Here is a 23,529-nt window from a genome sequence, read left to right on the forward strand (position 1 = left end):
ATCTTTCCACTGAACTCTTGACAGGAAAGCAGTGGAGTTCCTGAGCAACGAGGGCCTCATCTATTCCACCATCGACCAGTTTCACTACACACCATCAGACACTATCAACAAAGTAATGTTCTTTAGACCAGTATCACTACACGTCCACAGACCATCAACAAAGTAATGTTCTTTAGACCAGTATCACTACACGTCCACAGACACCATCAACAAAGTAATGTTCTTTAGACCAGTATCACTACACGTCCACAGACACCATCAACAAAGTAATGTTCTTTAGACCAGTATCACTACACGTCCACAGACACCATCAACAAAGTAATGTTCTTTAGACCAGTATCACTACACATCCACAGACACCATCAACAAAGTAATGTTCTTTAGACCAGTATCACTACACGTCCACAGACACCATCAACAAAGTAATGTTCTTTAGACCAGTATCACTACACGTCCACAGACCCCATCAACAAAGTAATGTTCTTTAGACCAGTATCACTACACGTCCACAGAGACCATCAACAAAGTAATGTTCTTTAGACCAGTATCACTACACGTCCACAGACACCATCAACAAAGTAATGTTCTTTAGACCAGTATCACTACACGTCCACAGAGACCATCAACAAAGTAATGTTCTTTAGACCAGTATCACTACACGTCCACAGAGACCATCAACAAAGTAATGTTCTTTAGACCAGTATCACTACACACCATCAGACACCATCAACAAAGTAATGTTCTTTAGACCAGTATCACTACACACCATCAGACACCATCAACAAAGTAATGTTCTTTAGACCAGTATCACTACACGTCCACAGACTCCATCAACAAAGTAATGTTCTTTAGACCAGTATCACTACACGTCCACAGACACCATCAACAAAGTAATGTTCTTTAGACCAGTATCACTACACGTCCACAGACCCCATCAACAAAGTAATGTTCTTTAGACCAGTATCACTACACGTCCACAGAGACCATCAACAAAGTAATGTTCTTTAGACCAGTATCACTACACGTCCACAGACACCATCAACAAAGTAATGTTCTTTAGACCAGTATCACTACACGTCGTCAGATGAAACCTTCTTTATCATATGAAAATGTACTATTTTTGATTTTAACATGGCTGTGTAAACTTGCCAATGCTACTTTTTCAAGGTGATAGCTAAATAAGTGCCATAATCGGATGAATCGTTTAAATGCTACCGGTTACCCACGGTTGTCCAGAACCTCTGCCCGGGCTCTGGACAGGGCCCCCTGCCCGGGCTCTGGACAGGGCCCCCTGCCCGGGCTCTGGACAGGGCCCCCTGCCCAGGCTCTGGACAGGGCCCCCTGCCCGGGCTCTGGACAGGGCCCCCTGCCCGGGCTCTGGACAGGGCCCCCTGCCCGGGCTCTGGACAGGGCCCCCTGCCCAGGCTCTGGACAGGGCCCCCTGCCCGGGCTCTGGACAGGGGGCCCTGTCCAGGCTCTGGACAGGGGGCCCTGTCCAGGCTCTGGACAGGGCCCCCTGTCCAGGCTCTGGACAGGGCCCCCTGCCCAGGCTCTGGACAGGGCCCCCTGCCCAGGCTCTGGACAGGGCCCCCTGCCGGGCTCTGGACATGGCCCTAGAATATCTTGAATATTTGTACATAACTGTAAAAAAAAAAAAAAAAAAAACCTTCTTTAAGCTGTCATTATCCAGTGTAATACACCAACCTAAAAAATAAATAAAAACCGAAACCCCCCCAAAGCAAATCCTTTGTGGGCAAAACCTTCCTGGCAATAAAAGTAATTGTGAATCTCTCCCAAGGTGCTGCGTTTGATAAAGAATCATCCGTGTCCTCTGGGCATCAGCCTTCAGGACCTGGACCAGAGACTTGCTTGGAGCAGTATGCCTTTCATCACGTAAGACCCGCTCCTCCTCTACATTTTTTTTAAATGTATTTTGGTACAAACATTTAAACTAAATATGTTCAACTGTCCTCTAACAGGCAAGCAGTGAAGTCCCTATTTGAGGATGGACTGATCTTTTCCTCCGTTGACGGGAGTCACTACACACTGACAGACACCATCAGCAAAGTAACCTTTTGTATTTCTATTTGAAATGCACTTTTTTTCACGTGACTGGAAGTCCTATAGACCTCTTTTATCCAGAGACTACAGATGAAATTGACCCTTTCCGAATAACTTTGGAACAGTTGTTGTATGTATGTGCAAAACATACCTGTCCAGAAAGTTAAAAAACATATTTTTGTATTGTTTCTTAAGGTTCTGAGCCTGATTTGTACAGCTGCAGAGGGCAGCAGCCTCCAGGAGCTGAAGAAAGGACTCGATGGCATGAGTATGCCTGCCATCTGGTAAGACCCTCTCTTCTTGTACACTATTCATATTTTAACTTAATGTTATTATGGTAATAATAATTAGTCAGGCCCCTTTAACCCATTTTGGGCGGGAACCCATTTTGGTGTTAGCGTTATGTTATGCTTTAGCTATTGAAAAATCACACCCGTGTGAACTGAGTGGTGTAAGGTATTATATAGCCTGATCAGCTGTGTTCTGACATAATGTCAGACGTAATGAAATCGGCATCAACCAATCAGCATCAACCATGCTCATTTTTTGGTACGAACAGACACGTAAACTAACAAAGCTGAAATCACACCCGGGTGAACTGGGTGACCATAGCAACCATTCTCTTTTTTTGGTACGAACAGACATACACGTAAACTAACAAAGCCAGTTGTAGGAGTGGTTTACACCACTCAAAAATAGCAGATCTACAACGGTGGCGCGCTACGAGCTTGTAGATCTGCTATTTTTGGACTGACATAGAAACATAGCTTTTTCAGAAAACTGTCAGGATGTAGAAGGCGTTTTTAGAATCTGATCTCAGGTCAGAATGGGTTAACCCATTGAGACCTGAGATCAGATTCTAAAAATGTATTCTAAATCATGACATGTTTTTATGTCAGTGGTTCTCAAACTATTTCATGTCAAGGAAGGACCCCAAATACTCTACGTAATGGGGCGCCGACCCCCATCTGAGACTAATTTGTTCCAGGGACCCCACAGAAGCAAAGATTTGAGTTAAAAAAAAAAACGTTCGCTGTGAACGAATATATATTCAAAGATTTTCAGACCTACAAGCTTTTTTCAGCTCTTTTCAGACCTACAAGCTCTTTTCAGACCTACAAGCTCTTTTCAGACCTACAAGCTCATAGCGCGGCACTCGGTGCCACGCTATGAGCTTGTAGAGCTGCTATTTTTCAATAGTTCAAGTTTAAAATAATGGTTAAAGTGGTTAAAAGTCAGATGTGTCCACAGGTCTGAATGGGTTAATCAGAAATGTCATACAGCTGTCTCTATACAATGCCGTAGCAGTGCAGTAAATAGGTTTTCAATGTAATGAGTCCCGGGATGCAGGGATGGTCTTTTAGATGAGTCCCAGGAGGATGCAGGGATGGTCTTTTAGATGAGTCCCAGGAGGATGCAGGGATGGTCTTTTAGATGAGTCCCAGGAGGATGCAGGGATGGTCTTTTAGATGAGTCCCAGGAGGATGCAGGGATGGTCTTTTAGATGAGTCCCAGGAGGATGCAGGGATGGTCTTTTAGATGAGTCCCAGGAGGATGCAGGGATGGTCTTTTAGATGAGTCCCAGGAGGATGCAGGGATGGTCTTTTAGATGAGTCCCAGGAGGATGCAGGGATGGTCCTTTAGATGAGTCCCAGGAGGATGCAGGGATGGTCTTTTAGATGAGTCCCAGGAGGATGCAGGGATGGTCTTTTAGATGAGTCCCAGGAGGATGCAGGGATGGTCTTTTAGAGTCCCAGGGACATTTGATGAGTCCCACTTCAACAACATTAGGAGTCATATTTTGCCATTTTTACAAATTGCAACATTTAACTCCCATTTCATTTTATATGGTTATAATGTGGTTATATTCATGTGGAAAACAGAAGAAGAAATGATTATTATTACTAAAGCTAGCAAAATAAACTAGAATAAAAAACAGTACAGTAGTGCATCCCGTGGATGCAGAGGTCGTTGTTTTATTGTGTCCCTTAACGATAAACTGCATTTTGGGATGCACAATGCACCATATTTTAATCTCTGCCGTAGTAAGATGTCTGATCCCATAGTATATGTCTTCCTAACACAGCCCAGTAATACTAGATATTAGGTACACACACTATGCAAAGATATGAATGCATCACCTTCCCACTCTCCTCTCCTCCAGGCAGTCAGTGGTGTTCCTGAAGAAGGAGGGATGCATCTACTCCACCATCAACATGGACCGCTACAAGTACTCTATGATACAAGTAAAGTCATCTTTTGTTATACAAACAAGTAGTGCTGTGGGGCGGCTGTGGCTCAGGAGGTAGAGCAGGTCGTCCAATGATCCATGGGTCGGCGGTTCGAATCCCGGCTCCTCCTGTCTACATGTCGAAGTGTCCTTGGGCTGAACCCCAAATTGCTCCCGATGTGCTGGTTGGTACCTTGCATGGCTTCCGCCGCAATCGGTGTATGAATGGGTGAATGTAATGCACAATCTATGTAAAGCGCCTTGGATGAAGGCGCTATATAAATGCACCATTTACCATTTAAGTAGTAATTTTGGTTGAAACGTTGCCCAGATCGGGAGATGAATGGTGTAATTATCGATATGCCAGAACTAAATTAGAAAAAGCTGGTTCCTTAACACAATCAGCGCCAGGGTTTCTTTCAAAATAGAAGCTCGGGGTGCCGGGAAGATATGGCCGCTTTTACTCTGTAAAGCCCCCCCCCCCCCCCTTCCGTTCCGGACAAATACCGTGAGACATATTTTTGCTTGCTTACCTTGATATCGTTACGATAAAATCCCTGAATAATCCCTCGTGTTCATATTTTGAAGGCATGTTGATGTCAGAAATGAAGAGTTTAGTATATCCATCTGGTCAAAACCACGGAGAGCTCCCTAGATTAGGAGATACGAGGCATTCTTTCTGATCCGTTTGCAGGGAAGTAAACGATAACGCGCGTGCGCGAAGAGCAAGGAGTAAGGAGTATTTTTCTCTCGTTTGATATCAATGAAAAGCAACCCGTCGGTTGGATTAGTTATGACGTTCCCACACGTCGTACGGTCTTAATATTTTGCGGAGAATATTTGCAACTAATTGTACGTTTCTTACTGTTGTTATGCAGGACAACGACATGGCTGCTCTCACACTGCGCCCAAATGAGAAGGTGAGTCAGGAAACATCAGCTACTACATGAAGGAAAATAACTCAATCAACCAATAACGTTTGCATTAGCTAGACTTGTGTTAGGATGACATGGGTGAAAACAACCTCCATCTGCAGCGACGGCTCTAGGAAATTGTGACTTGGGAGGGGTCATGGGGGGCAGTGTTGTTTTTGGCAGCAAATTTTGATAACTCTAAATTAAAACTCTTTTGAATAGTTTTCATTTAGTTTTAGTCACCTGGAATGTCTTAGTGTTAGTCTAGTTTTTATTTGTTGACGAAATTGTCAGTATATTTAGTCTTAGTTTTAGTCATCATAGATTAGTTTTTATTTAGTTTACATTTAGTTTTTGACTTTTCGTCAGTGAAAAAAGGACAAACCTTTTTCTAAAGCCTCCAGAGTAGCCTCGTTCCCAGGCTTAGTCCTCTGCAAAGAGCCTCCAGAGTAGCCTCGTTCCCAGGCTTAGTCCTCTGCAAAGAGCCTCCAGAGTAGCCTCGTTCCCAGGCTTAGTCCTCTGCAAAGAGCCTCCAGAGTAGCCTCGTTCCCAGGCTTAGTCCTCTGAGCCTCCAGAGTAGCCTCGTTCCCAGGCTTAGTCCTCTGAGCCTCCAGAGTAGCCTCGTTCCCAGGCTTAGTCCTCTGCAAAGAGCCTCCAGAGTAGCCTCGTTCCCAGGCTTAGTCCTCTGCAAAGAGCCTCCAGAGTAGCCTCGTTCCCAGGCTTAGTCCTCTGCAAAGAGCCTCCAGAGTAGCCTCGTTCCCAGGCTTAGTCCTCTGCAAAGAGCCTCCAGAGTAGCCTCATTCCCAGGCTTAGTCCTCTGAGCCTCCAGAGTAGCCTCATTCCCAGGCTTAGTCCTCTGAGCCTCCAGAGTAGCCTCGTTCCCAGGCTTAGTCCTCTGCAAAGAGCCTCCAGAGTAGCCTCGTTCCCAGGCTTAGTCCTCTGAGCCTCCAGAGTAGCCTCGTTCCCAGGCTTAGTCCTCTGCAAAGAGCCTCCAGAGTAGCCTCGTTCCCAGGCTTAGTCCTCTGAGTCTCCAGAGTAGCCTCGTTCCCAGGCTTAGTCCTCTGAGCCTCCAGAGTAGCCTCATTCCCAGGCTTAGTCCTCTGCAAAGAGCCTCCAGAGTAGCCTCGTTCCCAGGCTTAGTCCTCTGCAAAGAGCCTCCAGAGTAGCCTCGTTCCCAGGCTTAGTCCTCTGCAAAGAGAAAAGCCTCCAGAGTAGCCTCGTTCCCAGGCTTAGTCCTCTGCAAAGAGCCTCCAGAGTAGCCTCGTTCCCAGGCTTAGTCCTCTGCAAAGAGCCTCCAGAGTAGCCTCGTTCCCAGGCTTAGTCCTCTGCAAAGAGAAAAGCCTGGTCACAACTAGGGATGTCCGATACACTTTTTTTTCGTTCCCGATCCCGATACCAAAATGTCTGTGTTAGCCGATAGTGATATCAGTGTTGTGATCTCGTGTTGTGTTTATAGCAACTCGAAAGCAAACTCCACATGATGCCCCAACATTATATTTTAAATTTACCTGCCATAGTGTCAACCCCTTAACCCTGTGTCGGATCGGTGGTTAGACTGGCATATTCGCCGATACCAATATGACCCGATATGACAAATAAGGGGCCGATACCGATACCTTTCCGATACCAATACAGTAGTATCGGGACGTCTCTAGTCACAACCTAAGGCAGAGACGGTATTGGCGGAAGTGTCAGGCCGGAACATCCGTCTGATGTATTTCCCCCGGTTACGATATTTGTTCGACCAATCACAACACTTGTTTCATTCACGGAGATGTAAACAGATTTGTAAGGCGTCAACGTAATTTCCTTGAGCAGTACTTCCGCCAAAATCCCGCAACTTCCGCACCAAAACAATTATACCGTTTACAGTGTACTGTAGGCCTTGCCCAGCATGGCACCAGAGGGGCTAAAGCCCCCCCCCCCCTGTCCATCTGCCTCTAACGTGTCCCCCCTCACAGAATTCCTTGTTTGTGCAAATACACAATCTGTCAACTAATTGTGGTTCTCTCTCCTAAGGTGCTGAGTGTGCACTTAGCACCTTTGTTTAGTCAAGTGTGTACCCAGTATCTAAATAGTTTAGGTACACACAAGTACACACTATCTAAATAGTTTGTTCTCTCTCCTAAGGTGCTGAGTGTGATATTGTGGTTCTCTCTCCTAAGGTGCTGAGTGTGATATTGTGGTTCTCTCTCCTAAGGTGCTGAGTGTGATATTGTGGTTCTCTCTCCTAAGGTGCTGAGTGTGATAAAGAGCTGTCAAGATGCTGAGGGCATCAGCCTCCAGGACCTGGAGGAACACATTAGTTACATGAGTCTGCCTGTCATCTGGTAAGAGCTGATATGTTCAGAGCACGACAAACATAAAACTGACTTGTGTTTTAGTTGTACTGAATCTCTTCTCCACTAGTCCCTCCCTAACATTTGAGTCTAGTTTTTATTTGTTGATGAAATTATCTATATATTAGGCTAATATAGCTTCATCCTATACCTTTTTTTGTGTGGTCATAATGTATTATTTATAATTATTGTTTTTGTTATACACTTGGAGTGTACCGTTACATAAACTGATGACCAAACACTGAACGTGAAGTCGTCATAACTTAGTTTTTATTTAGTTTTCGTCAGTTGGTTATGTTCCCTTAGTTTTAACACTTCTTTTGCTGGGGATTTTCAAAATAAAGGCGCTGGAGTGCCAGCAGATATGGCAGATTTTACTCTGAAAGGTCCCCCCCCAAAACCCGGGAGGCATAATCTTCCGTTCTTACCTCACGCTGGAAGTGTTTATATTCCAAACGAGATGCATGCTGAAGTCAGAAATGAAGACGGAACATTGTCCTTTCGGTCAGAACCATGGAGAGCTCCCTAGAATAGGAGTTACGAGCGAGTTTGATTAGAAAGGACGTCTATAAGGGCCTTTCTGTGTGGAGTTTGCATGTTCTCCCCGTGTCCCCTAGGGTAGGTACCCTCACAAAAACATGCAGTAATCCTGGTCTCTAAACAAACTGCCTCCCCCTGGCCAGCCGGGGCGCCTGATGGAGGGGAAAGGAACTGGTTGGAATAACGTGTTCCTTCCACGCGCTACGTCCAACCAGGGAAACTCCCCCCTGTCAGGTGTAAAGGAGCAACTTGGACACTCAGGCATGAAGGAAGCATGAGTTCAAGTCCGTTGCTCTCCCCATGTCCCCCATATATGGGGACTAGGTTGGCGGAGGGTGTGTAGTAGGGATGTCGGGGGTTAACCGGCTAGCCGGTTAGCCGACCGTTACGAAATATCCGGGTATGCTTATCAGCTTTACGGTTAATTTGCATAATAATAAATGCGTGTTCTGATCTTAAATCCCTTTTATTTTAGATCGTTTTTAGTAATAGTACAACATAAACATTACAGAGACTGTAGTTGTCACTGTACAATACTTTAAAACAGTTGTCATGTTGCACACATGCCTAAAATTGCTGTTATTTGCGCCGGCCAGCTTGTCATGTCGCATGAACAGCAGCGCTCGGGCGCTGTTTTCTGCCCCCGCAATGTCGTTGTCCCAAAGTTCTCTGTTGTACTTCAAATGGCTAGTTGGCTACAACGGTAGCTTTGCGGTAGTCAAAACTTAAGCGAGTGACAGCAAGACGAGATTAACACAACATGTCGACCGTATCAATGCAGAGACCTATTTGGCATTATTAAATCCATTAATGGCCTGGAGGGAGAACGTTTACAGCCGCCGCCGCTTCCTCCTCCTCCTCCTCCCGGCTATCAAGTTAGCCATGTGCTATCGATGTTTGAGGGTTTTCTCGTCAGCGAAAAGTCAACAAACAGAACACGGTGACATGCATGCTGATCTTCCTTAATAATAAAAAAAGGCTTAGCCCATGCGTCCAGTGGCTTTATAGATATAGGCTGCTCAGATCTGGACTGGACTTATTTATGTTTTGGACTAGAACCGGCGGACCTCTGTACTGTAGACGCGCAGATGCATGCATGCAGATGCGATGCGTTGTTTATTGATAATTAAGCCTACAACAATTTATTTATATTGTTAAATGTTGCTTTTTTGTTTGTCTTTTTAAAAGGAGCATAAATAAATGTATACCATTTCGTCTACCAACTTTAATTATGTAGCCTATACATGCATATTACATTTGGGGTAGCCTATTAAAAAAACCAATTATCCGTTAATGACCCGGTTAATCCTGTCGGCTAACCGGATGGGAAATTATCCGTTACCGACATCCCTAGTGTGTAGAGAGCCCAGGATCACGTTAGATAATTGGCACAGGGGTGAAAAAAATGGGTTACAAAATCGAGGGATAAAAATTAAGATCTAAAAAAAGAAAGGACGTCTATACATTACACGTCCTTAGCAAAAATTTTGTTAATTTAAAATGTTAATTTAAAAAAAGAAAGGACGTCTATACATTACACGTCCTTAGCAAAAATTTTGTTAATTTGAGAGCACTTCGCAGCTTTGTTTAGTGTGTACACAGTATCTTAATAGTTTAGGTACACAGAGTACACCCTATCTAAATAGTTTGCATCACAGAGTACACAGTATCTGAATAGTTTAGGTACACACAGAGTACACAACTATCTAATATTATGCATCACCTTCACCTTCCTGTGACAGGCAAGCAGTGGAGTTCCTGAGCAACGAGGGATACATCTATTCCACCATCGACCAGTTTCACTACACGTCCACAGACACCATCAACAAAGTAATGTTCTTTAGACCTGTATCACTACACGTCCACAGACACCATCAACAAAGTAATGTTCTTTAGACCAGTATCACTACACGTCCACAGAGACCATCAACAAAGTAATGTTCTTTAGACCAGTATCACTACACGTCCACAGCGACCATCAACAAAGTAATGTTCTTTAGACCAGTATCGCTACACGTCCACAGAGACCATCAACAAAGTAATGTTCTTTAGACCAGTATCACTACACGTCCACAGACATCATCAACAAAGTAATGTTCTTTAGACAAGTATCACTACACGTCCACAGAGACCATCAACAAAGTAATGTTCTTTAGACCTGTATCACTACACGTCCACAGACATCATCAACAAAGTAATGTTCTTTAGACTAGTATCACTACACGTCCACAGAGACCATCAACAAAGTAATGTTCTTTAGACCAGTATCACTACACGTCCACAGACATCATCAACAAAGTAATGTTCTTTAGACCAGTATCACTACACGTCCACAGACACCATCAACAAGGTAATGTTCTTTAGACCAGTATCACTACACGTCCACAGACACCATCAACAAAGTAATGTTCTTTAGACCAGTATCACTACACGTCCACAGACATCATCAACAAAGTAACGTTCTTTAGACCAGTATCACTACACGTCCACAGACACCATCAACAAAGTAATGTTCTTTAGACCAGTATCACTACCATGTCTCCCCAGCATCATCCCGGATGTGAGAGGACGCTGGCGTCTCGCTTGTTCGCCGCTTCTCCTTCCGAACTATTAGCCTAGTTTATGCTCTTTTGTGACTTTTTGTTTAAACTTTAATTCCTGCGCTAGTTTTAATACACCTCAGCTTATTTTTGCTACCTGGCTTCTACTGGATCGTCACACAACAGACGTCTTGTTTACTTACCTGGCTCCACTGACTCGGATACCATCGCTCAGCAACAACTGCCACTGTGGGCTCCTTTCTCCGGACTCGGACTGTCTTCCAGCGTTCTGATCAGCTGGCGGCTTCAGGGCTAGCTGGCGATCACCTCGGCTGGACAGCGTTCTGGTCAGCGGGCGGCTTCAGGGCTAGCCGGCGACCATCTCGACTGAACAGCGCCTAGTTAGCTGGCGGCTTCAGGGCTAGCCGGCAACTAGCAATAGGTCAGCCACAGCAGTGCACTTCCATCCTTGCACTTCCATCCTGTCAAGTCAGTGGACCTCATAGAACCCTCGGCTATTTGCGCCTCGTTCTGCCTCCGAGAGGTACCCTTCGGACAGCCTTCCTACTGTCCTGGTACCGCTTGTACTCGTTGGCTGGGACGGCTACCACCACAGCTAGCTCTCTGCTAGCCAGGCTGACTGGATCTAGTCAGCTCCCTAGCAGCAGCAACAATAATAACAACAACAACTTTTGACTCAGCCGTCACGGGACTCTCTTGTTCCTCTTCTTCTTCACGATCCACACTGTCATGCTGTGGATCATCGTCTCGTTGTGCCTTTCGTTCCATCTTTGGCCAACAAGTGTGTGGCCACTGGCCAACGATCTCAGGCTAACATCCACCATGTCTCTCAAATACACCGCTCAACAACTCCTCAATCTGAACACGCGCACCACCCATCTATCACACATTACAGCAGCTATAAAAAAACACGGACTTTTTCGCCGACCAAAATACATCCATAGAAGCTCCTGTAGAAAGTTTTTGTACTCCCGAACGGATCACTGTATCCCATCACTCTGGTCAAGCAATCGTCCCGCCCCCAGTGACGTCACTCACCACCACAACAACAAACCACACGTGCGCTCTGCCTATCTCCGTCCACTACCCCAAGCCCCCCCACCCATTCAATTCCACCCATCTCTCAAATTTGCTCTGTTCAACACCCGGTCACTCAATAAAAAAGGCTCAATACTAAATGAATTCATAACTGACAATAACATCGATTTCTTCTGCATAACCGAAACCTGGCAAAAACCACTGGAATACACTCAACTCAACATAACTACACCCTCTGGATACTTGTACATAGACAAACCACGTGATGGTCGTGCTGGTGGTGGTATTGCCACAATATACCGCCAACACTTAAAACCCACTCCTGTAACCATCACAACCCCCTCCTCATTTGAGCACCAGTCCTTCAAGCTGCCCGGCCCCAAACCTCTGGTTACTGCTGTTATCTACCGCCCCCCCAAACCCAACACCACATTTCTTTCTGATATCTCTGAATTTCTCACTCAACTTTGTGCCATTTCACCATCCGTGTTACTTCTTGGTGACTTCAACCTACACGTCGACGACTCCTCCTGTACAACTGCATCTGAATTCCTGGACATCCTGAACTCCTTCAACATCACGCAGCACGTCGACTTTCCCACCCATAAAAAAGGACACACCCTGGACTTGATCTGCACCACCGGAATCACCATAAGCAACCTCACCAGCTTCAACCTCACAGACACACTCTCAGACCACCTAGCCCTCACGCTAGACATTGACATTCCCACCCCCCTCACCAAGCAGCAGCGGTCCATAACATTTCGGAATATCAAATCAATTCACCCCCCTTCTCTGTCTGCCTTACTGACTGACACCATCTCCGACCACTCCCCCACCCCAAACTCCTCCCCCACTGATCTGGTAGACAGATACAACAGTGCACTGTCCTCCTGTCTCAACCAGCTCGCCCCCATAAAAACTAAGTCTGTCTCCTACACCCACTCCGCCCCCTGGTACACCGACCACCTCCGTCAACTCAAAGGCAAGGGCCGGCAACTGGAACGGCTCTCAAAGAAAACCGGTCTCACCATTCACTCTGACATGCACAACCTTCACCAACAGCAATACCGGGATGCTCTCAACAAAGCACACACCTCCCACTACTCCTCCATCATACAATCCGGCAGCAACAACCCCAAGACACTTTTCTCCACCATAACAAAACTTCTCAAACCCATGGACACCACCACCACCTCATTCACCACCACCAAATGTGAATCATTCCTTTCATTTTTCCAATCCAAAATCGACATTATCCACTCTGAACTCGCCACCTCCTCTCCCCCCTCCCCCCCTGCCCCCGAACACGCCACCCTTCTACTCTCCAACCATCCACTCACCTCCTTCACAGAAATCACCACATCTGACCTTTCCTCCATAACCTCAGGCATGAAATCCTCCACCAGCATCCTCGACCCTATCCCATCCACCCTAGTTTTAGCCTGCCTCCCATCTCTCTCATCAATCATCACCAATATAATAAACTCCTCCCTATCCACTGGCTCTGTCCCTCCTGCCCTCAAGCTGGCCGCCATCACCCCCATCCTCAAGAAACCAGGTCTTGACCCCAACACCCCCAACAACTACCGGCCCATCTCCAACCTCCCCTTTCTGTCCAAAATACTGGAACGAGCAGTTGCCTCTCAACTCAAATCCCACCTAGACAACAATAACCTCTATGAGACCTTCCAATCTGGCTTCCGTTCACTCCACAGCACCGAAACAGCTCTCCTTAAGGTCACCAACGACATCCTCCGCTCTGCCGACTCTGGTTCCCTCTCCATCCTCATCCTCCTCGACCTCAGTGCTGCCTTCGACACAATTAATCACTCCATCCTCATTTCACGCCTCCACTCCTCCCTTGGTCTATCTGGCACCGCCCTCTCCTGGATGAAATCCTACCTGTCTGACCGTCAGAAATTCATCTCAATCAACAACTGCACCTCCTCCACTGCCCCAGTCATCCACGGTGTCCCCCAAGGTTCTGTGCTTGGCCCCCTGCTCTTCACCATATACATCCTCCCCCTCGGACAGATCCTTCGCCACCACGGCCTTCAATTTCACTGCTATGCTGACGACACACAATTATATCTCTCCACCACAACCATCACCGCAGCCACTCACTCCACCCTCACCACCTGCCTCACAGAAATAAAAACCTGGATGCAACAAAACTTCCTCAAACTCAACTGCAATAAATCAGAAATAATCATCATCGGCCCCGACTCCCTCACCCGCTCCACTCAGGACTTCTCACTTACCATCGACGACTCCCTTGTCAAACCCTCCCCACGCATCCGCAACTTAGGTGTCATCTTTGACCCAACTCTCTCATTCCTCCCCCACATCAACCACATCACAAAAACCGCCTTCTTTCACCTCAGAAACATTGCCCGTCTCCGCCCCTCCCTGACACCCTCAGCAGCTGAAACCCTCATCCACGCCTTCATCTCATCCCGACTGGACTACTGCAACAGCATCCTCTACGGAACCACCACAAAAACCCTCAATAAACTCCAATATGTTCAAAACTCAGCCGCCCGCCTACTCACCTCCACCCGATCCAGAGACCACATCACACCAGTTCTTCATGATCTCCACTGGCTCCCCGTCAAACAACGCATCGACTTCAAATTACTCCTCACCACCTACAAATCACTGCACAACCTGGCTCCCCCTACCTCTCCGATCTCCTCAAGCCACACGCCCCATCCCGCTCCCTCAGGTCCAGCGACGCTGGCCTCCTTGAGATCCCTAAAAGGATCAAGCGGAAAACCTGGGGCGACAGGGCCTTCTCTGTGGCCGCCCCTACCCTCTGGAACGCTCTCCCCAAACACATCAGAGATGCCCCCTCACTTCCCACCTTCAAATCTGCACTAAAAACCCACCTGTTCACCATCGCATTTCCAAGCTGATGTGTTTTTAAAACTGGTTATATGCACTGTTTTATTGGTTTTATTCTTTTAATTGTTTTTTTTCTAATAAAGTTGTCCCTTTCTTGTTCCCCCCCTGGCCCCAACACATGTAAAGCGTCTTTGAGTGTTATGAAAAGCGCTATATAAATCCCAGATATTATTATTATTATTATTACTACACGTCCACAGACACCATCAACAAAGTAATGTTCTTTAGACCAGTATCACTACACGTCCACAGAGACCTTCAACAAAGTAATGTTCTTTAGACCAGTATCACTACACGTCCACAGACACCATCAACAAAGTAATGTTCTTTAGACCAGTATCACTGCACGTCCACAGAGACCATCAACAAAGTAATGTTCTTTAGACCAGTATCACTACACGTCCACAGACACCATCAACAAAGTAATGTTCTTTAGACCAGTATCACTACACGTCCACAGAGACCATCAACAAAGTAATGTTCTTTAGACCAGTATCACTACACGTCCACAGACCCCATCAACAAAGTAATGTTCTTTAGACCAGTATCACTACACGTCCACAGAGACCATCAACAAAGTAATGTTCTTTAGACCAGTATCACTACACGTCCACAGAGACCATCAACAAAGTAATGTTCTTTAGACCAGTATCACTACACGTCCACAGACACCATCAACAAAGTAATGTTCTTTAGACCAGTATCACTACACGTCCACAAAGACCATCAACAAAGTAATGTTCTTTAGACCAGTATCACTACACGTCCACAGACATCATCAACAAAGTAATGTTCTTTAGACCAGTATCACTACACGTCCACAGACACCATCAACAAGGTAATGTTCTTTAGACCAGTATCACTACACGTCCAGACACCATCAACAAAGTAATGTTCTTTAGACCAGTATCACTACACGTCCACAGACATCATCAACAAAGTAACGTTCTTTAGACCAGTATCACTACACGTCCACAGACACCATCAACAAAGTAATGTTCTTTAGACCAGTATCACTACACGTCCACAGACACCATCAACAAAGTAATGTTCTTTAGACCAGTATCACTACACGTCCACAGACACCATCAACAAAGTAATGTTCTTTAGACCAGTATCACTACACGTCCACAGACACCATCAACAAAGTAATGTTCTTTAGACCAGTATCACTACACGTCCACAGACACCATCAACAAAGTCATGTTCTTTAGACCAGTATCACTACACGTCCACAGACACCATCAACAAAGTAATGTTCTTTAGACCAGTATCACTACACGTCCACAGAGACCATCAACAAAGCAATGTTCTTTAGACCAGTATCACTACACGTCCACAGAGACCATCAACAAAGTAATGTTCTTTAGACCAGTATCACTACATGTCCACAGAGACCATCAACAAAGTAATGTTCTTTAGACCAGTATCACTACACGTCCACAGAGACCATCAACAAAGCAATGTTCTTTAGACCAGTATCACTACACGTCCACAGAGACCATCAACAAAGTAATGTTCTTTAGACCAGTATCGCTACACGTCCACAGACACCATCAACAAAGTAATGTTTTGCGTCTCATTGAACTGTACTTATAAACTGTACTGTATTGTAAACTTGGCTGTCTAATAACGGGGTGGGAAGGGAACCCCTTTCTGTGTTTTAAGCATTATGTTATACTTTAGCTATTGAAAAATAGCAGATCTGTGCCGCATACCTCGTAATAAAAGGTATTCTGATTCTCTCCTAAGGTGCTGATGTATATACAGTTTTGGAGGGATGGCATCTGTATTCCGGACCTGGCGACAATTTGTAGCAGGAGTTTGGCTGTTACCAAGTAAGACTTTTTTGTTTTGTTTTAACCCATTCTGGGCGGGAACCCCTTTTGGTGTTTTAACCACTATTTTAAACTTTATCTATTGAAAAATAGCAGACCTACAAGCTCATAGCGCGGCACCGAGTGCCGCGCTATGAGCTTGTAGGTCTGCTATTTTTTAAACATTGTGAAAATGTGGCGCAAATCTTTGAATGTTTTTTTTTTTCAGAGCAAACGTTTTTAACTCAAATCTTTGCTTCTGAGAGGTTCCTGGAATAACATATTTTCAGATGGGGGTCGGCGGCCAATTACATATCATTTTTGGGGTCCTTGACATAAAATATGGAGCACCACTGATACAGAAACATAGGTATTTCAGAATTATAGGATAGAATTGAATCTAAATCCTCTGCACCTTTCTCTCCACTGTGCTCCGACAGGCAAGCGGTGGAGTCCCTGGTTGACGACGGGCTCGTCTTCTCCGTCGACGACGGCTGGCTCTACAAATTGACAGACACCATCAGCAAAGTAATATTCGTATTGAAACGTACTTTGTGTTTTCCTCCTGCTGTACACATAACTATACATCTCCTCTCCACGGACTAACTACATTACTATGTTATACTGGAAGTAACTGAACTGTCGCTAAAATAAATTATGCCAAAGGCGGATGACCGTCCCAGAGGCTGGTTTCGCCATGTTCAAATGGTAAATGGTGCATTTATATAGCGCCATGACGTGCATTACATTCACCCATTCATAAATAAACCAATGACGGGGGAAACCATGCAAGGCACCAAGCTGCACATCGGGAGCAATTAGGGGTCTTGCTTCGACATTAACTCTGGGGGAGCCCACAGGGTTCGAACTGGGAACCTTGTGGTTCCCATCCGGCCACTCTACCCGTGAGCCATTATTATATCTTTAGATTTTGGTGATTTAGTGCAGGGGTTCTCAACGTTTTTGGCTGGGGACCCCCGGAAATGCAAACCTCAAACAAACAAACCTCATTGAGACTAATTCCTGTGTATGTACAAAACCAATGCCGTACAAATAATTGTGATTCTTTTTTCTCTCTTAAGGTCCTGAGTTTGATAAAGGGTTGTCAAGACGTAGAGGGCATCAGCCTCCAGGAGCTGAAGCGGGGACTAAATGGCATTAGTATGCCTGCCATCTGGTAAGACCCTCTCCTCTCCGACATTTATTTACCTTCTGTCTTTCTTTTTTTTTTTTTTACATTTGTCAGCTCACAGGAGCTCTGTAAACAAACACGAATGTCATACAGCCATCTCTGTATCAGACAATGCTAGAGCAAATGTTTGGTCCGTCAGGGAGCGATGTGCCCTAACGGAGCCAGCAGTACAAGACTTTTACTACTTTAGTTCACAGCTTGACTGGGGATTAAATAATCGTGATCCAGATCTCCCTAACCTCCAGATTTCCCTAACCTTTGAAGAGCCACTGCGCCGACATGATCGTTGCTTTTCATGAAAATACACTTTAAAACGGTGTGATCTCTTTAAAACGGTGTGATCTCTTTAAAATCTCTTTAAAACGGTGTGATCTCTTTAAAACGGTGTGATCTCTTTAAAACGGTGTGATCTCTTTAAAACGGTGTGATCTCTTGTCGTGGTGTTGAAAAATAATCCAAAGTGGGGATCAACAACAACAGAGTGGAGGAGGAACGCGCCCGCTGTTCGCCACCGACGCCATTGCAATGCATTGGGCCTCAATTTCCCAGAACCCTTTGCATGCCAGTGCGACGGATGTTTTTGCGATGACGACGTCCGAACGCGTCACCTATCCCACTATGTCCGATGGAAAAACGTATAATATTAAAAACGCGAATTAAACAATGAAAACATAGTAACTCGTTATTGGGAGGAAGGCTGTTAAGTTGATTGTGGTTGGTTTTTTTGTTTTTTTGTTTTCTGTCAAAGCACTGAACCATTTTCTGTTTGTCTCACATTTCCACTGTCTCAGTGAACATGTCGCAACGTGTTGTGAGTGAGCATGTAGATCGGCTATTTTCGGTCATTCGTTTTTTTCAGATGACAGAGTATTTGAAGTGATCAAACTAGCAGTAGAATACAAGTTTAGAATCATCTTCAAGAAACATGAATGGTCTCAGAAATGTCATGAAAGCATCCTTAATGCCTCAAATCTTCAGCTGGTCGTCCTAAAACATCATTGTTACATTGTCAGTCTTGAGATTTTATTTTGCTTCATGCCATGTGTCCTCTTGACAGGCAAGCAGTGGTGTTCCTGAGAAAGGAGGGACACATCGTGGACACCATGGACATGGAGCACTACATGTCCACAGAAACCCTGCTTGAGGTAATGTGACTGGTGGGTGTCCATTTGTTACAACTAGAGATGTGACTGGTGGGGTGGGTGTCCATTTGTTACAACTAGAGATGTGACTGGTGGGGTGGGTGTCCATTTGTTACAACTAGAGATGTGACTGGTGGGGTGGGTGTCCATTTCTTACAACTAGAGATGTGACTGGTGGGCTGTCCATTTGTTACAACTAGAGATGTGACTGGTGGGCTGTCCATTTGTTACAACTAGAGATGTGACTGGTGGGCTGTCCATTTGTTACAACTAGAGATGTGACTGGTGGGCTGTCCATTTGTTACAACTAGAGATGTGACTGGTGGGCTGTCCATTTGTTACAACTAGAGATGTGACTGGTGGGCTGTCCATTTGTTACAACTAGAGATGTGACTGGTGGGCTGTCCTTTTGTTACAACTAGAGATGTGACTGGTGGGCTGTCCATTTGTTACAACTAGAGATGTGACTGGTGGGCTGTCCATTTGTTACAACTAGAGATGTGACTGGTGGGGTGGGTGTCCATTTGTTACAACTAGAGATGTGACTGGTGGGGTGGGTGTCCATTTGTTACAACTAGAGATGTGACTGGTGGGGTGGGTGTCCATTTGTTACAACTAGAGATGTGACTGGTGGGGTGGGTGTCCATTTGTTACAACTAGAGATGTGACTGGTGGGGTGGGTGTCCATTTCTTACAACTAGAGATGTGACTGGTGGGGTGGGTGTCCATTTGTTACAACTAGAGATGTGACTGGTGGGGTGGGTGTCCATTTCTTACAACTAGAGATGTGACTGGTGGGGTGGGTGTCCATTTCTTACAACTAGAGATGTGACTGGTGGGGTGGGTGTCCATTTATTACATGTATGCACAATGACAAAGAGAGAGTCAACCAGGTGCTCGGTGGAGGTGCAATAAAAGTTTAAAAGTAAAGTAGACATCTATATCAATATATTTTTGCATCACCAAAAACTATGAAATATGGAATTTGTATGGCCGGTTTCGATACGCTACCGATTATATCGTGCATCTTTAGTGTTACAACTAATGCAAATGAGTGCCCGTGCTGTTTGGAGAAGGACAAATCGAACGAAGAACCCTTGTGTTCTGAGTCTCTGACACACCGTGTGATGAATAATATGATTCCTATATTTCCAACTCTTCTTTCACAGGCGCTACAGCTACTGTACGGATACCAGGGAGTGCAGGCGCAGCTCCTGGAGAGGTTACAGGGCGGGCTGCGGGGAATCCGGGGCTTCCAGAGACTACGGCGACTGCTGCAGCAGCAGGCGCACGCCGCCGTCCAGGGAATACAGCCACTGCTGCAGGAGCTACAGGGAGGACTGCAGGGACTGTCGGAAATACGGGAGCTGCTCCTGGGTCTGCAGGGCTTGCAGGGACTGCTGCGCGACCTGGCGGAGCTGCAGGGAGGAACGGCGCGGGGAACGACGACGTGCGAACTGATCCAGGGATTACAGGTAGGGCTGTGAATATTTGGGTGTCGCACGATTCGATGCGATTCCGATTCTTGGGGTCACGATTCGATTCAAAATCGTTTTTTTTCGATTCAACTCGTTTCTCAATCCAAAAATGTTTTTTTTTAAATTCAAAAGCATTTTTTTTCCAGATTCAAAACGATTCTCTATTCAAAATGATTCTCGATTCAATACATAGGATTTCACCACAATCTACTCCAGCCAACTGAAGTACTATACTACAGTACTACAGTTTTTTGGAAATTATTAATCGATTTTGAATCGTTCATAAAGGGGAATCACGATTCTAATTCTAATCGATTTTTTTGACACCCCTAATGACAGGGACTGCCGCGGGTGCTGCAGGGCTTGGAGGCCCTGCTGGAGCGAATACGGGGCGTGATGGGACTACAGGGACAGGAGGCCATACCCGCCATACGGGCGCAGCTGCGGATACTGCGGAGCCCTCTGCAGGGAATGGACGGGGCGCTGGGGGCCGTGGGAGGCGTGCAGGGACTGCTGCGGTCGTTCGGCACGCAGCTGCAGCACTGCCAGGGACTGCTGCTGCAGGACCTGGAGGGACTCGGGGCGCTGCTGCTGCAGCAGGTGGAGAGGCTGCAGGGAGCCCAGGAGAACCTGCTGGGCGTGCTGCAGGCCATGGATTAATACCCAGGAGAACCTGCTGGGGGTGCTGCAGGCCATGGATTAATACCCAGGAGAACCTGCTGGGGGCGCTACAGGCCATGGATTAATACCCAGGAGAACCTGCTGGTGGCGCTACAGGCCATGGATTACCCAGGAGAACCTGCTGGCGGTGCTACAGGGCATGGACCCATGAACCCGTTCTGGACAGGAAGGGAACCCCCTTTGGTGTTTTAAGCATCATGGGCTCTATTTTCGTCACCGCTAAACCCCTTATCCCTAAACTTCTTTGCCTTTTTTTTTTTTTTTTTTACTATTTTGAAAACATTTTTTGAATAGTTCAACTAGCCAATCTACATTGACACGGTGTGAGCTTGTAGACTGTACATTTTAACTATTCAAAAATGTTTTGCAAAGAAGTTTAGGGATAAGGGGTTTAGCGGTGACGAAAATGGAGCCCTATGTGTTTTAAGCATCATGTTATACTTGAATAATACCATACTTGAAAAATAGCAGATCTACACGCTCGGTGCCGCGCTACGAGCTTGTAGATCTGCTATTTTTTTGAAAAATCGTGAAAATGTGCCGCAAATCTTTGAATGTATATTCTTTCAGAGCGAACGTTTTTAACTAAAATCTTTGCTTCCGGGGGGGGGGGGGGGGGGGGGGGGTCCCTGGAACAACATACTTTCAGATGAGGGTCTTGTATTTGTATGTGTAATATTGGCCTATTTCATCTACAGTTTGTACATATTTTATTTTGACCACTTCTTTGAAAGTGACCTGATGCTACCAAACGTCTATAGATAATAAGTTAACACACGTATATGTGAATAATGTGATCATATTTGTGGTTCTCAAGGTGGGGTCCACCGTCCAGGGACCCTCGGGGTTCCTTGAGGCGGTTCTCAAGGTGGGGTCCACCGTCCAGGGACCCTCGGGGTTCCTTGAGGCGGTTCTCAAGGTGGGGTCCACCGTCCAGGGACCCTCGGGGTTCCTTGAGGCGGTTCTCAAGGTGGGGTCCACCGTCCAGGGACCCTCGGGGTTCCTTGAGGCGGTTCTCAAGGTGGGGTCCACCGTCCAGGGACCCTCGGGGTTCCTTGAGGCGGTTCTCAAGGTGGGGTCCACCGTCCAGGGACCCTCGGGGTTCCTTGAGGCGGTTCTCAAGGTGGGGTCCACCGTCCAGGGACCCTCGGGGTTCCTTGAGGCGGTTCTAAATGGACCCTTACAGCTAGGTCTGTAACGGTGTCGGGTACGGGTTCTAAATGGACCCTTACAGCTAGGTCTGTAACGGTGTCGGGTACGGGTTCTAAATGGACCCTTACAGCTAGGTCTGTAACGGTGTCGGGTACGGGTTCTAAATGGACCCTTACAGCTAGGTCTGTAACGGTGTCGGGTACGGTCGCCCATAATCCATCTCGCCCTCGATTTGTTTTCCCGCCGACCGCTCGGTGCCGCCGTTATTGTATTCTTTATTTTGTTTTACTGAGAATAAGGTTAGAAATTAGTTTAGGTTTAGGCATAGTTTTACTGGGGTTAAGTTTAGGTATAGGGTTAGGTTTAGGCATAGTTTTACTGGGGTTAAGGTTATAGGAATAATGTTAGATTTAACAGTTTAAGCATAATTTACTTAGGTTACTTTAGGAATACCAGGCCGCGCTGTTCCGCAGTCAAAATAGTAAAAAAAGGCAAAGAAGAAGGGGTTTAGCGGTGACGAAAATGGAGCCCATTGTCTCTATCCAGCTACTGAATTACTACTCTGCCAGACTCTTAAACCACACCCGCCTTACCTTACCTGTACTATTGCCAACTTTATTTTGTTTCTTCTTTTTATTTTATTATTATTGTCTTGTTGTGATATTGTAGTTGCTGTTGGCAACACTCTGCAGATGCATGTTGCTGCTTGTACCTGAGTGTATGAGTGAAAAACAAATACACCCTCTTGAATTATTGAATGATCATTCTTACTAAGTTATGGGTAGTCAGATCTCACTCACCTGTCTCCAGAGCTTGATCATTCTTACTAAGTTATGGGTAGTCAGAGCTCACCCACCCGTCTCCAGAGCTTGTAAAATGGTAAATGGTGCATTTATATACAAGTGCTTTTATCTAAAGCATATAAAATGGTAAATGGTGCATTTATATAGCGCCTTTATCCAAGGCGCTTTACATAGATTGTTCATCAATTCACCCATTCACACACACATTCATACACCGTTTGCGGCGGAAGCCATGCAAGGTACCAACCAGCACATCGGGAGCAATTTGGGGTTCAGTGTCTTGCCCAAGGACACTTCGACATGTAGACAGGAGGAGCCGGGATTCGAACCGCCGACCCATGGATCATTGGGCGACCTGCTTACATCCTGAGCCACAGTCGCCCCATATAGAATTGTGCATTACATTCACACATTCACACCCATTCACATACACCGATTAACCCATTCTGAACGGGAACCCCTTTTGGTGATGTAAGCATAATGTTATACTTTAGCTGTTGGAAAAATAGCAGATCTACGAGCTTGTAGATCTGCTATTTTTGAAAAATCGTGAAAATGTGGCGCAAATTGTTGAATATATATTCTTTCACAGCAAACGTTTTTAACTCAAATCTTGGGGTTCCTGGAACAACATATTTTCAGATGGAGGTCGGCGGCCAATTACATATATTTTT

The 23,529-nt window shown here is 45.8% G+C and overlaps 2 protein-coding genes across 4 annotated transcripts in view; one reads left to right on the forward strand and one right to left on the reverse strand.

The window, feature by feature from the left end:
- The window catches only part of LOC306928560 (uncharacterized protein), a 38,615-nt gene extending 15,916 nt beyond the window's left edge, over window positions 1-22,699 (forward strand). The window contains exons 12-26 of one of the 2 annotated variants that reach the window (XR_013790709.1): window positions 25-112; window positions 1,799-1,893; window positions 1,980-2,067; window positions 2,257-2,345; window positions 4,226-4,307; window positions 5,170-5,211; window positions 7,441-7,535; window positions 9,827-9,914; window positions 16,343-16,428; window positions 16,848-16,935; window positions 17,490-17,584; window positions 18,657-18,744; window positions 19,911-20,216; window positions 20,559-22,090; window positions 22,235-22,699. Coding sequence is in view for 1 of the 2 variants with exons in the window: in XM_079508792.1 (XP_079364918.1) it covers window positions 25-112; window positions 1,799-1,893; window positions 1,980-2,067; window positions 2,257-2,345; window positions 4,226-4,307; window positions 5,170-5,211; window positions 7,441-7,535; window positions 9,827-9,914; window positions 16,343-16,428; window positions 16,848-16,935; window positions 17,490-17,584; window positions 18,657-18,744; window positions 19,911-20,216; window positions 20,559-20,879 (1,651 nt within the window). In the remaining variant the exon portion in view is untranslated. Of the gene's footprint in view, window positions 1-24; window positions 113-1,798; window positions 1,894-1,979; window positions 2,068-2,256; window positions 2,346-4,225; window positions 4,308-5,169; window positions 5,212-7,440; window positions 7,536-9,826; window positions 9,915-16,342; window positions 16,429-16,847; window positions 16,936-17,489; window positions 17,585-18,656; window positions 18,745-19,910; window positions 20,217-20,558 lie in introns of both variants that reach the window. The other variant, XM_079508792.1, reaches the window with a different exon arrangement.
- The window catches only part of tbl2 (transducin beta like 2), a 545,946-nt gene that overhangs the window by 372,284 nt on the left and 150,133 nt on the right, over window positions 1-23,529 (reverse strand). The window lies entirely within an intron of this gene.

The sequence above is a fragment of the Electrona antarctica genome (genome assembly GCF_951216825.1).
Source record: "Electrona antarctica genome assembly, chromosome: 8".
In the NCBI taxonomy this organism is placed as follows: Eukaryota; Metazoa; Chordata; class Actinopteri; order Myctophiformes; family Myctophidae; genus Electrona; species Electrona antarctica.